Raw genomic sequence first — 14,935 nt, forward strand, 5'->3', positions numbered from 1 at the left:
CCATGTAAGTTGGAAAACCTAGGGCTTAAGAATCCGAAAACCAGAGAAAAGAGAGAAAGCTCGTGTACTAAGATCTTATTGAATGAATGAATAAAAAATAACAAACAACTAAACATGAGCTGCTTATATATGCAGCTTAACTGATAGAAAGGCATCCGCCTTATACAATTAATAACATAACAGCAACATAAAGTAGGAAGCAAAACGGTAAAACAGAAAGCTAATACTATCTCAATGCTACATTCTCTTCAACACCATTAACAAAAGACAATTATAAGTACTTAAGAGTACAAGGCCATCAATGTGAACATTTTCATTTTTTTTCTGTTCTATTTATAATATGCAAAAGTATCCTGCAGGGAGTTAAATGGCTTAGGAAACACACTAAATGATCTTTAACTAATCATTAGAGTTTTCTATGCATGTATGTATAAAAAAATGTGGCTTTTACCAATGGTGTGCATGCCCGTTAATATGTTTAATTTCTATCTTAATGAGTATTGTTGTCTAAACATATTATAGCTGTTGGAAGAATAATATCTCACTGTTGGAAGTTCCACATTTTGTCTTCAGAAGCAGGTGTTTAATAGTTGCTCTGATTTTTGGATTGGTTGCTTCACTTTTTTCCCTCACAAAGCATTATGGTTCTCATGCTAAAAATAATTACTTATTTTTGTTTCCTCATAATCTTATGCTAGAATGGAGCAGAGTATCTCATACAAGCAAATACTCAGAAGCGGCAGAAACTTGAAGATGATGACAAGTCATCTGGTTTTGAACATGTTGAGGTAGGCTTATAAGCAAATTTATCACAAAAACAGGTACTTATATAACAATTTACTTTTTTTTGGTGGGAGCTCAGAAGCATTGAGATATGTCATAACCTTTCTCTATCATTTAGCCTTTTATATATATATTTTCTTTTGTCAGCTTTTGTTAGTGTATAAGTTTTATAAAGATTCAAGAGTGATTGTATGATCCATTTGTTGTTGACATACTGTAATTTATCTGTGCCATCCTAGGCATGCTTATTAGGAGTTAAGATGTTTTTGCACCATTTTTTTTGATTTCAAACATAAAAATAGCATAGTGATGCTTAAGGAAAATGAATCATAGGCAGCGGCTGACATGGGACAAAGGGTTGCAGAAACCACAGACCCAAAACCAGTCATTGATATGAGTAAGAGAAGACAAGGTCGTGGTAGGGGCAATCCTGCTTCAGGCAGAAGCCGTGGTTCCAGGATTAATGGTCAGACAAGAACACCAGCTTCTTTGAGTGTTTCACCATCAAATGCGCAGCTTGAGAACTCATATCATAAGGTATAATCTTCTCTCCATGACTTTCTCAGATTTCTTTTCATATTTTTTCCAACATCTGCTGCTGGTGCTTGTATGGTAATGTGAATCATAGTGGTGGGAGCTGAGTAACACGATCTCAATATTTTGAGTGTAGTACTTGTAGTATTAAATGCTGATGCATGTATGACACTATTATCTTACTTCATTAAATTATGCTTCAATCTTTTAAGAGTAAAAAAAGCACTATAATATAATAAAAAAAACAGATGATAATTGCCATTGTATTTTTGTGTACGAATAGTACTTGCAAAATGATGTGGTCGATGATTGGGACCCACAAGATACCTAATATAGTTATTAGTTTTATGTGATTAGGAGTTTTTTATTTTATCTTCATGTATTTTGATTTCATGAGGATAGTTAATAAGTTATATTGTAGAATCCGAGTGGTGTTAGATTAACATTTCTGGTAGGATTAATTTTAGAAGAGTTCTGGGTGTTTTTAGGACTCTTATCAAGTCTATATATATATGGCTTATTGTGAAATGAAATTATGGGTTTGGAAAAGTGAACGAATTTGAACAATTGGAACTTGGAGAGTTGTTCCTCTTTGTTCCCTCCACCCTGTCCTCCTATTCTCCTTCTCTGTGTTTGGAATTCCTTTCCCCCTTACTTCTTTTCTTCTCTTGGTTTTTGTTTTGATGCCGCTGTGTCTATAGGTTCTTCTATATCCCATGGTTGTCTTCTCTAGACTCTCAGTTTCTTTGCATCTCCTTCCCTTTCCTCCTCCTCCTCCTTCACCACCTCCTTTCTTCCTGTTCTTCTGTTCCTTTTTCTCAACTGCACCTTCAATCATCCCTTTCTGTTGCTCATTTTCCCTGCTTCTGTCCCGGCCACTACCTTATTTGCTGCAATGAACTTTCTTTTATTCTACAACTTTTTTTTTTGTTGAGGTAAATCACAAAGTATATCCAACAATTCTAGCAATATTTTTCAGATGAAAAATGGTATTCTTCTGCTGCGTAAAGATGAAAAAATGGTTATCCAAAAATTGCTATGAAATATTGCATGCCCTTGTGCATTATCTGTAGGCCATTAATGATTGATCAATATTTTTCTTAAATTATGAATTAACAAAACTAATCCCTTTCTTCTTTTTCACATTGGCCATGAAATGACAAATCTTGACATTCTTTCTAACTAGAGGGCAAAATATTATATTAGCAAAAAGTTGATAGACTGTCGGAGCAAAGTTTCATATGCTGCCCTCATCATATCCTATTATTTGCTGATCTAGAAAGGAAAAGAGCCCAAGCAATTGCAGAGACCAAACTGTGAGACTATGAGTGTTTCTGTTTGACACCCAATGTAGCAAATAACTCTTCCATTGTATTGTTTCCCCATGGAACTCATTCATCGTGTGCTTTTGCCATACCATTATGCATTATACTCTTTGAATTGGATAGGATGCATGGTTGTCAATAATTTATGATTCTTCAGAATTGAAGTACTATATTTTGTACTTTCAGCTAATTTCCATAACCAGTTATTTGTTGAGCTAAGTAATAAATTGTATAATTTTCTGGTAGGTCTCAATAATCAAATTATTGGTGATAAGATAGATGTATTTATAAAACAATTGCACCAACAATAATGCATAATATCATTCATATATCATGTTTATTAAGCTAGCTGATTAGGAAGTTAGAATTCTACATCCGACCTCACCTAGTGGGATGAAGGGTTTGTGGTGTTGTTATATCATGCTTATTATGGAACTAAAAGGCTTGTTTTCAATTGAAGAAGAAGAATAGTTTCTTATATTCATTGATAATACACATCATTTATACGCATAGGGGAGACTATATTTGGTAGGTTAACTCCCAAAGAATCAGGAAACTAATCCTAGGAATTAGGAAAGGTAATAACAAGAGAAAGACTAGGGATTATACAAGATTTCTTGAATAAGGCAAATTCTATAGGTAGAGAAGAGTTATTTCAGGGATTTTTAACACTCCCTCTCAAGCTGGTGAATGAATTTATTCCATTCTCAGCTTGCTTGTGATCCCCTGAAATCTTAGAGTAGGTAATCCCTTAGTTAAGACATCAGCCAGCTGATTACTTGAAGGCATGTGGGGAATACTAATCAGCCCACTATCCAACTTTTCCTTTATGAAATTCTGGTCCACCTCAATGTGTTTAGTGTGATCATATTGGACCGGATTGTATACAATGTTGATGGCAGATTTGTTGTCACAATAAAGCTTCATAGGTCCTTTTATGTTGATCTAAAGATCATCAAGAACTATCTTAAGCCACAAAAGTTCAAAAAATCCCATGTACCATAGCTCTAAGTTCAGCTTTTGCACTAGATAATGCAACCAAATTCCGCTTCTTGCTCCTCCAAGTTTCTTGATTGCCTCCTAGATAGGTACAATAGTTGGATGTAGACCTCCTATCCACTAGAGAGCTAGCATAATCAGTATCTATGTAAGCCTCCAAGTTAAGTTCCTCACCTCCTTTTTAATAAGATCCCTTGTCCTAGCGTTGTTTTGAGATAATGTAGAATTCTATGAATTGCTTGCCAGTGCTTTTCCCTCAGCTCATGCATGAAATGGCTCACTATTCTCATTGCATAGTCTAGTGTGGGAAAGGTAGATTAATCTCCCAACAAGTTGTCAGAATTGAATTTTGATAGAGGGAAATTCTCCTTGAATTGAGGAGAATTGGGGAAATTGAGGGGGAAGAACAGAGAGAATAGAGGGGGAACGAGAGTTAAGAGGGAGAAGAGAGACGAATTGGTGAGAGAGAGAAATTTGTATTGATAATTCTCTAAATGCTTAGGAGCGGTATCAGTGTGCTTATATATACTGATTTGGCTTCCTAGTAGGTGTCAATGGCCACTTGGCCACTTGATCATAGTTACAAAATAGTTTGAATTTGAAATTAGGCCGAACTGCCCAACTAATATTCCTGCCTATTCCAACAATTGACTAATTAAAATTCACATCAATTGCAATCCCGTGACAATTCCCCTCCCTTTCAGCAACTTCTTGTCCCCAAGAAGTTTAGAGTAGTCTAGCCACCTTAGGAAATTGCTTGAGCAGGTTAGGGAGGTACTCCCACGTGTTATTCTCCAGATGGAGATTAGACCACCTTACCAATACCTGCGTTATAGGGACTCCTTGTCGGCATATGATCCTTCTATCCAGGACAACCACAGGTTCAGACGCCTCGATAGGATCCAGGAGTAGGAGGGGCAAAGCTGTGCTCACTACATTGGCTCTTGTTGACTTCTTTAACAATGAGACGTGGAACATTGGGCGTATCTAGGAGTTGGGGAGGTAGTTGGAGCTTGTAAGCTACCTGACCTATCCTTGCTACAATGGGATAGGGCCCTAAATACTTTGGGCTGAGCTTGGAGTGCTAGCCTAGAGCTAGGGCCTTCAAGTGGGCTTTCCTGAGCTTAAGGTAGACTACATCTCCTACCACAAATTCCCTATCACTCCTCCTCCGATCAGCAATTTGCTTAGTTTTGTTTTGAGCATTTGCTAGCTCCTTTTGTAACACCTTAAGCACCTGTTGTCGCTACTGTAGGTAAGAATCCATTGTAGCCATTGTAGTATCCCCAAAAATGGCAGGAAATATAGGGGGGCTTGTACCCATACAAGGCCTCGAAGGGGACTGTGTTGGTAGGAATTATACCATCACTGGGCCAATGACAACCATCAATGCCACCCCTTAGGCTATAGGAAGCATAAACACCTCAAATAGGTCTCCAAGCACTGGGTCACCCGTTCAGTTTGGCCATGAGACTTAGGGTGATAGGATGAGGATATGTGCAATTTAGCTCCCAAACTTTTGAATAACTCCCTCCTAGAAGAGGCTGGCGAAGACCTTGTTTCTATCTAATACTATTGATTGGGGAACTCCATGCAGTTGGACCACTCTATCTAGGAAAAGGTTGGCCACCTCTTGGGTTGTGCAGGGGGTGAGTTAATCCAATTAAATGGGAGTACTTGGTGAATCTGTCCACCACTACTAAAATACAATATTTTCCTTCAGATTTTGTCAACCCTTCCACAAAGTCCATGGATATATTAGACCAGGCTTGTGTAGGAATAAGGAGTGGTTGGAGTAGCCGGGGGTTGCTATTGTCTCATGCTTGCACCTCCTACAAGTGTCACACTTCATCACATACTCAATCACACATTTCTTTAACTTAAGCTAGAAGAACAACTCTTTAACCCTCTGATAAGTGTTTTACACCCCAGAGTGACCCCCAAGTGGTGATCCATGTAACGTGTCCAAGATCTTTCCCTTCAATTGCTCATTATTCCCAACTACCAGTCTCCCCTGATACCTTAACACCCCATTCTTCAAAGTGAACCTAGGTCGGCTATTTGGATCTAAAATCAGTTGCTCCATTACTTCCTTTGCCCATTCATCTTATTCATAGCTGGCAGTGACTTCCTAGTACCAATTAGGGATAACTACCATAGTAGATGCTACTGTTCCCTTTTTCTCAACACCTTGATAAGGCATCTGCTGCCTTATTCTCCCTTCCCTTCTTGTATTGGATGACGTAGTCTAACCCCATCAGCCATGCTATCCCCTTCTTCTGGAGGTGGGTGTGCAACCTCTGTTGTAGGAGGAATTTTAGACACTCGTGATCCGTCTTAATGATGAATTGTCTTCCCCTTAGGTAATGTCTCCATTTTTCAACAACAATAAGGACTGCTAAGAGCTGCTTATCATACACACTCAGCCCCTGGTGCCTTGGACTTATGGCTTGGCTAATGAAAGCCAATGGCCTCCCCTTCCTGTGATAGCACTGCTCCTACTCCTATATTGTTGGCATCCGTCTCTAGGGTGAATGGTTTAGAAAAATCAGGTAGACCCAGTGTAAGTACGTCACTCATTGGTCTTTTGAGCTACACAAAAATTTCCTCTGCCTCCTCATTCCAAGTGAACCCCTCCTTCATCAGCTTAGTTAGGGGCTTGCTTATCACCCCATAATCCCTCACAAATCACTTGTAGTATCCTATCAAGCCCAAAAATCTCCTTAGGGCCTTCACATTCGAAGGTCTTGGCCAAACTATCATAGCAACCAACTTCTTAGGGTTAGTACTCACCCCTGAAGTGGATATCACATGCCTCAAGTACTCCACTTGTGGTTGAGCAAAGGCACACTTAGATTTCTTGATAAACAACTGATTTAATCTAAGGACCTCTAGGGTAGTCTTTAGGTGGTCAATGTGTTGTTGAAATAAAGGGCTATAGACAAGGATATCATTGAAAAAAATGAGTATGAATTTGCAAAGGTAAGGTTAAAAATGTGGTTCATTAGGCCTGAAATGTGGCAGGAGCATTGGCCTTACCAAGAATTCGTAGTGCCCTTGGTGAGTGGTGAATGTAGTTTTTGGTATGTCATCAAGGTTTATACAGATTTGGTGGTACCCTGATTGGAGATCTAGCTTAGTAAAGACAACTGCATGCTTTAACTTGTCTAACAGGTCTTCAATTATAGGAATTGAGAATTTGTTTTTCATTATATGAGTGTTGAGTTGGCAATAGTTAATGCAAAAGCGCTAGCTCCCATCCTTCTTTTTAACAAGAAGTATAGGGGATGCATAAGGGCTTTGACTTGGTTGAATGATTGACCTTGTCAGCATATCTTTGATCAACTTTTCAATTTTTGCTTTTTGTTTAGGGGGGTATCTATATGCCTTTATGTTAATGGGTTCGGTGCTGGGTTTTAGGACAATGGGAATGGTCATAATGTTTGTGTGTGTGTGTGTGTGGGGGGGGGGGGGGGGGGGGGGGAAGTGATTGGGGTTCTTCAAATAGGTCCCTAAATTCAAGCATAAGTTTATTAAGGGAATCTAGCTCATGTACTTTCCAATGTTGGCAGTCAAGGAGATTCTCCTTTCTTTCCTCCTGCTCCAGCTCCTCCTCTTAAGTTTGAGTATACCCTTTTGCAATCGGCCTAGCTTTGTACCTTTTTAAGCACCTATCAGCCTTATACTTCAAAGTAAATACCCATTTGTATCCCACCGGTTTTTTCCCTTAGGTAAGGCAACTATTCCCAATGTCTTATTCTTGTCTAAGGTATTCATTTCCTCTTTCATAGCTTGCTTCCAGGTCCTATCCCTTAATGTGATGCAGGGGCAATAATAATAATTATTAGCAGGGTTATTTTTGTAATTTTGCATATGTTATTATTTTTGCAGCTTTCTTGTCATGTTATTTTTATTTGGGTTTAGACCATGTTATGGTTTTTAGAGTCTTATTTTAAAGCCCATGTTTTCCTTATGGGCCTAGGAGTAGTAGCAGGTGCCGAGCCCAACAGAATTAGGAAACTAAACCCTAATCCTTGTGGGTTAAGCGAGGAGGACAATTTAAACAGTTGTAATGTTTTCCCTAGGGTTAATTTTTGGCAGTTTTACTATTGGGAGATTATCTTCCTCATTCTTTTATGCTTAATAATTAGATGCTGGCCCCTGTTTGGCTAAAGAACCAGTCACTTTAAGCTGTGTTTCAGATCAATTTTACCTTTCTTCTCTCAGGATTCTCTCTCTGCAACTTGGTAAATTTCTTGTTCTACATCATAATGCCTTTTGTAAGGTTTGAGGAGTGTCAATGGAGTGTAGGGTAGTAAGGAAAGTTTTATGCTGATGAGACAATCTATGGGAAGATACAAAGTGAGAAATTGGGTGTTGAGTGCATTTTCAGGTTCCTTCCTAATAGCAATAGGCAAATTCAAATCATGAGAGCATGACTCATCAAAGGAGAATAGGAAGCTGGAATACCTGGAGAATGAGGAGATGCAGTATTTGTTTCTGGTTTGGCTTCATGAATCTGCTGAGGTTCAGAAGTAGGTCTCTTCTCTCTTGAATAGACTTGTAGTGGCATAGTATGATTTAGATCCAGTTGCTGCCCTTCCTGCATATTTTTAGGTTTGATTTCTATCTCAGGTTGGGTTCCAGGTGCTCTTTGGGAAGTTGTGGTGTCAATTTCAGGTTCAGGGGAGGAATCTGTACTTAGGAAGGACTTGGAATTGGAACCAGGTCTGTTTGATATGGGAATGTTGTCAAGAAGGAATTCCCCCTTATCTTCCTCCTTTAAATTCTCCCCCTGAAGATAGGGGTTTGGCCTTGGAAGAGTGATGCATTTTCATGAAAGGTGACGTCCATAGAGATAAAAGAATTTTCGAGTGGGAGGATGATAGCATTTATAGCCCTTTTTAGTGTTAAGAGTATCCCTAAAACACACATTTTATAGCCCTTGGATCAAGTTTACCCCTATGGTGAGCATGAACGTGCACAAACATGACACAACCAAACCCTTTAGGTTGTAATTCTAAATGGGCACGGAAATCAGGATAGAATTTTGAGAGCACACGTGTAGGATTTCGATTTCCTAGTACTCTAGATGGTATTGATTGATTAGGTAAGCTGCCATTAAAACTTTCCCCCAAAAATGTTTCGAAACATTATTTTGAAAATAAGAGTGCTCATGTACATTTAAGTGCGTGCCTATTTTTTCTTTCAGCTATGCCATTTTGTTGAGGTGTATCGACACACGAGGACTCATGAATAATTTCCTCCCTTTGGAAAATTTGTGAACGAGTTTGGTTAAATTAATCTCTTGCATTATCAGATACACCCAAATTGTGTGTTAATCATTTTATGAAAAGTGGGGAAGATATGGATGACTTCTAATTTTTATTTCTTGAGGAATAAGCAAGTTATTCTAGTGCAATCATCAATGAAAGACCCAAACCACCTACCCGGTAATTTTAGAAATTCTAGATGGACCCCTAATATCAGTGTGAATCAAAGAGAAACGCATAGAAGACCTTGAATTACTTAATGGAAATGACACACGATGATATTTTGCAATTTCACATGTATCACAATAGAAACTGTCAATATTAACATTACTAAACAATGAAGGATACGTGTTTTTGAGTAATTGGAAAGGTGGGTGTCCAAGTTGGGAGTGACAAAGCCAGACTTTGGAAGTACTGGAACAGAAATCTGAACATGAAAGGGACAACTTGTTTTCTTTATTTGTATGGTCACCCATCTCTTCAATATAGTAGAGCGCATTCCTCTCTTTAGCAAATCCAATCATCCTCCCCATAACCAAATCCAGAAAAACACAATATGTACAGAAGGAGGTTATTTTGCAATTGAGATCCTTGGTTATTTGAGGACTAGAGACCAGATTAGTGGATAATTTAGGCACATGCAACACATTTTTCAAAGGAAGGGTAAGGGTCAAATTTACAGTTCTTTGGCCAGCAATAGTGATGGAAGAGCCATCAACAACTGTAATTTTCTTGGTACCAGGACAAGGTTTATAGGATTCAAACCAGGTTGGACTATGGGTCATGTGATTGGTAGCTCCTGAGTCTACAACCCAAGAGTTAGAATGGGACACCTCTGAGGCATTAAAGCTACAGGAGACAAGGCACTTACCTGATTGAGCCAATGAACACTTATTAGAAGATAGAGTAGTAAGGTCTCTTAGCCTGTCAATTTCTTCTTTCTTCAGTTCTCCAGATTCTGCCTTGCTAGAAGCAGCCTTTTCTTGGGGAGAGTCTTCTCCATTTGTTTAATGTACTCTGCTTTGATGCTATCCCGTAAATCCTCCGTTTTGACTCAGGACTTGTGCCTTCCTGTGAAGCTTGAAACAATTCTCCCTGGTGTGACTGGATTTTTTGCAGTAAGTGCACCAAAGTCCCTCTCAGTTAGGAGACTTTAGTGAATTCTGCCCTTTTGTTCTCAGTTTTGTTACCATGTCCTGATGTATTACCCTCAGTTCCATCTTCTGTGGTCCTTGTAGAGATCATAGCTGAACCTTCAGCTGTCTGGGTGTCAAGTATAACTAACCTTCTGCTTTCCTCGGCCCGAATTACAGAGAAGACTTCGCTGAGTGACGACAACTTCTCTTTCCCTGGTACGTTACCCTAACCTGATCTATCACGGTATTGAGACCTGCAAGGAAGTTGAACATTCTGTCCCTCTCCACAAATTCTTGGAGTGTCTTGGCATCATCGTTGCACTTCATCTTAATACCTTGATAATGGTCCATTTCAACCCAATAACCTTTCATCAGATTATAGTATTCAGTCAACAAGAGTGTACCTTGCTTGGTGGTTGATATCCTTGTCTTGATCTTGTAAATAAGGGCTGCATCTTGCACCTTTGAATAGGTCTGGTGAACCAATTCCCTAATTTCTTTAGCAGTAGGGAGAAACATTCGATTCCTACTGATCTCCGGTTGCATTGAGTTCCAAAGCCAAGACATAATCATTGAATCCTCTTCAATCCAAGCATGAAACTTTGGGTCACCAGGATTCAGTCCTGATCTCCTGTTTCCTTTCCCTTTAGGAATGTCTTCACAATTTGCGACCATTGGAGATAGTTTCTCCCATTCAGTTGGTAGGCAGGATTCATGCTCTGAAGTTCCCTGCTGGATACATTCTGTCCTGAAACAAAGATGATTCCAGATGAACCTGATGGCATGGTCTTGGAAGTTTTTGGCATCGTTTAGGAGGAGGAATCAGAACAAAGTTTCAGCGATGAAGGCTGGTTATTAGATGAAAGGAAGTGATGTTAATCGGCAATGTAGGCCAATCAATTTGGGTAGGTCTTCTTGGTGAAAGATCCCAGCAATTTTGATCGGCAATGAAGGCCGATTCTCAGCAATGAAGGCTGGTAAAGGAAGGGGGCCCAAGATCGACTGCTTTGATACCATGAAGAAAGAAGAATAGTTTATTACATTCAGTGATAATACACATCCATCATTTATACAGATAGGGGAGACTATATTTGGTAGGTCAGCTCCTGAATAATCAGGAAACTAATCCTAGGAATTAGGAAAGGTAATAACAGGAGAAAGACTAGGGATTATACAAGATTGTACAAGATTTCCTGAATAAGGCAGATTCTATAGGCAGAGAAGAGTTATTTCAGGGATTTGTAACAGCAATTAAGTGTTTGATATGCTAAAACATTGCAAAATGAAGATATCTTTTCATTTTTCAACCTTAATAATTACTGATTGACAATCTTAGGTTCCTGTCTGTAACATGTTGAAATAGTATGCAGGGCTACTGTCATAGAATAGTGCAGCACGCATGGTGTGTTTTTTTTCCCCCATATGTGCATATGGTATCATTTTCCTGTTGGTTTTAGGCTCAAAATTATATTCCTACTGTCAGTCCCTCCATCCCATGAACTTTCTCCTGCATTCCTTTTAATGTAAATTTTGGTATGAGATTGCTTTTAAGAAGTATTTCTGGCTGGACAAGGGGTCTTTCAGGCAAAATTGCAAATGTTTGGTGGTCAAATAGCTTTGTAAGGTCCATGACCTGCGATATTTACAAATTCTTACCCTTTTCTTTAAAGTTAAAAAAGTGAAACCATTGTATATTGGTCTGTCATACTATGTATTCTATGGGAATTTAGGTGCTAGGCATCATGCAAGAGCATCAAAATGAGTGCATCATGATAAATTACTTTTTCTGACATTTCCTATTGCGCTAACTTTTCTCTGACATTTCCTTTCGTATAATTTTTCTTAATCAAAATTGACTCTACCAGCTGGACACTTAATAATTCTTACATCAAATTTCCAGCAATAAATTTCTATAATGCTTATTGTAGTATTTTGTGACAACAAATTGCATTCATATATGTTACCTTAAACACAAAATCTGGTGTCCTCGTCGTGAGAATATTCTCATAAACTGGCCAAATATTGTTTCTTCTCGGAAGTAAGGTTTAAAATTTACTTTAGGCTTCAGGTCCTAATGAACCTCTTGGCATCAATTTTGAAGAATGTGGTCACTCTCCATATGAACCTCTTAGTTGACAGCAGCCCTTATTCCTAAAAGTTCTGGAGGGGATGATGCTTACTGTATGTGTTTCTGATTGTTGTTTCTTGATAGAACCATTTTATTTTGAAAGTGCTGAACGTCCTGGAAGGACGGGTTCTTCTTGTGATTTTTATGGTAGAAGGCAAACTGATTGTATTTTCTGAATGATGTCTTCCCTTTTTGAAGGATGGTTGGTCAAAAGAGCAACTTGCGAGTGATGATCGCTCTTCTTTGGAGGTATGATTGTTGATTGTACTTCATATTTTGACCAAGGAATTAAAATGTATGCTGTCCATTTTTGTTTTTATTTTTTAAATCTCCAATATATGATTAGATTGGATAGCATAATCCTACTGCTTTAGGTAGTCTTGTAGCAAGTTATGGTAAGCTTTTGATATCTCATGATTCTCTATGTTCCTATTGTCCATTCACTAACATCAGGAGGAGATCAAATCTTTACAGGCAAAGGTTGCAGTATTAGATGAAGACCTTAAGAAATCACAACAAGAAACCTCTAATTATCGGCAACTGTGCCATCAATTAGAAAAGGTACGCGTATCATCTACTTCTCTGAGTTCAGTGTTGGTTAAAAATTTTTCAGCAAACATGATATATGTTTTCTTATATGTCATTTAATTGCACAGGACCTGAAGGACCTTAAAGATTATGAACAACAAATGAAGCCAAAGGTATGCTTTCAGAGCTTTGTGTTCCTTCTAATTGAAAACATTCAATGATAAGTGAATTTTCATTATCATAAAGTTTCATGTAGTGCCTCTGGATCACTAGGATGAGTAACATGTAAAATATCAATAGTTGGTCATGGCAAGGCATAACTTGAGTTGGTAATGGAGAGCTGTTTGTGTAATCAGAGGTGTAGTATGTGCTGGAGGTAAAAGCTAATGCAACTTGAGTGAAGACTGTGAAGTTTGGGAAGGCTTAGTAGCAGGGGCTAGTTCTCATGACCCTAGGATTTAGCTGGGGTCTTAGAAGGAATTGGAAGGAATTTCGGGAAGAACATAGAAGAAATGAAGGGGGAGATTGAACAGAATTAGGGAGAAAGTTAAGAGAAATGAGAGGGAGAATGGAGAGATTGTAGAGAGAATCAGATATTCATTTAATCAATTCAAGCATATCTTCTCCTCTTACAATGGGGCCTTTATATAGGCATAGTAGCTAGTTAACTAATCTCTAACAACCTCCTAACAGCACCCATGTGCTTCTAACAACTAGTAAAAATATCCTAACAACCCATTACAATCCTATTACAATAATACCCTTCTATTATTCCTTGGGTCATGACACTAGTTTCTCTTTTTGAAGAGTCTGGTCCTGTTCCACAATATCAAGTGGGGAAAAATTTGTGAATCAAAAATATCGAGGCAACTGCCAATTGTGCAGTAATGGAATTTCATCATTTTTCTTGGGGGTGTCCATGGGCTGGGTTGGTTTGGGTTGAACTCAACCCAAACCCAACCAAATAATTCTTTTATGAATCTTAACCCAAACCAACACAAAGCAAAGATTTGCAATCCAACTAACCCAAACCATAAAAAACTGGGTTGGGTTAGGTTGGTTTCTTGGGTTGGCCATCTTGTAAAACCCTCTTTATTATTGCTTATAATATAATTATCAAGTTTTGTTGAAGCGAAATAAAAGATTGCCTATAATTTATTTTACTAAATGACTATTTTATGCATAATTAAATGGGAAAAAAGTTCAAAATAAATTTCATAATATATTATAAAAAAAATGAACTGTTCAACTTCTATTAAATAATTAATATATTTTCAAATATTAGTTATAATAAATGGATGGGTTAGATTAGGTTAGCTTTTGTTAAAAATTTTTATAGTCTCGACCCAACCCAAACCAAAGTTTTTCAAAAGTCTGAATCAATGGAAGTTGGTGGTTCATCAGTGATTGTGACTACGATGATGTAGGAACATTTTTGATCCATTCTAAAAGAAGAGAATTGAAAGACAGCCTCTTGACAATAGTGTATTTTATCTCCATGAATGTTGGATTCACAGTGTATCAATTAGGAAGAATTTAACATTTGGCATGAGAGGATGGACTTTTTGAGGTGTCACCATGTCACAGTGTACGTGTACAAAGGATTAGAGGCCTAAGCAAATTTATTGGGGTCTCTTTGGTTTGAAGATGATACTAAATTGAGTGTGCAAGCAAGAGAAGGAAAACAGTTGAGTTTTGGACTTTTTGGCTGTACTGTGGATAAGTTGAGAGAACCAAAAAGGAGTACACTTGAAGGAGCAAAAGCTTCTACTTTCTATTTTATTTTATTTTTGCATGTACAAAAAAGAAGTTTCTATTTTGAAGTGAAAATGTAAAGTTTTTCCTTTTTTATATAGTTGATTGCCGGTGGTAATTGATCTGTCCCTGATGTAATTTCTGGATTTTGTAGATTATTTTATAATTATCTGTAGAGATCATAGGTCCTTTTGTCTGTATTGTTGTTTAGTAGCACACCTTGGGTTAATTTCTTATGAATGGAATTTTGTCTTCACCCTGTACTAAGGAAAACAAAACTACTTTCAGGAATAAGATAGCCCTTTCAAGTTGAATCTTCTGTCAATTGATTATTGCTGGAGATCTCAAGGTAGTGCAGGGTTGGCATGTACAGAGTGCATCTGGATGTTTTCTACTTATCATGAAGATAAATTTTATTTCTTGGACATGAGGGGTCAAAAGCATAAGAAATAAGGTGGCCATTAGATTTGTGTG

At 38.0% G+C, this 14,935-nt stretch overlaps 1 protein-coding gene across 2 annotated transcripts in view; it reads left to right on the top strand.

The window, feature by feature from the left end:
- LOC127812514 (serine/threonine-protein kinase TOUSLED) overlaps positions 1-14,935 on the top strand; it is a 52,691-nt gene that overhangs the window by 6,169 nt on the left and 31,587 nt on the right. For both annotated transcript variants that reach the window (XM_052352923.1, XM_052352931.1), the window contains exons 2-6: positions 699-788; positions 1,117-1,320; positions 12,377-12,427; positions 12,653-12,739; positions 12,835-12,879. In XM_052352923.1, the coding sequence (XP_052208883.1) occupies positions 699-788; positions 1,117-1,320; positions 12,377-12,427; positions 12,653-12,739; positions 12,835-12,879 (477 nt within the window). The remainder of the gene's footprint in view (positions 1-698; positions 789-1,116; positions 1,321-12,376; positions 12,428-12,652; positions 12,740-12,834; positions 12,880-14,935) is intronic.

This window comes from Diospyros lotus, chromosome 1 (genome assembly GCF_014633365.1).
Source record: "Diospyros lotus cultivar Yz01 chromosome 1, ASM1463336v1, whole genome shotgun sequence".
Classification (NCBI taxonomy): Eukaryota; Viridiplantae; Streptophyta; class Magnoliopsida; order Ericales; family Ebenaceae; genus Diospyros; species Diospyros lotus.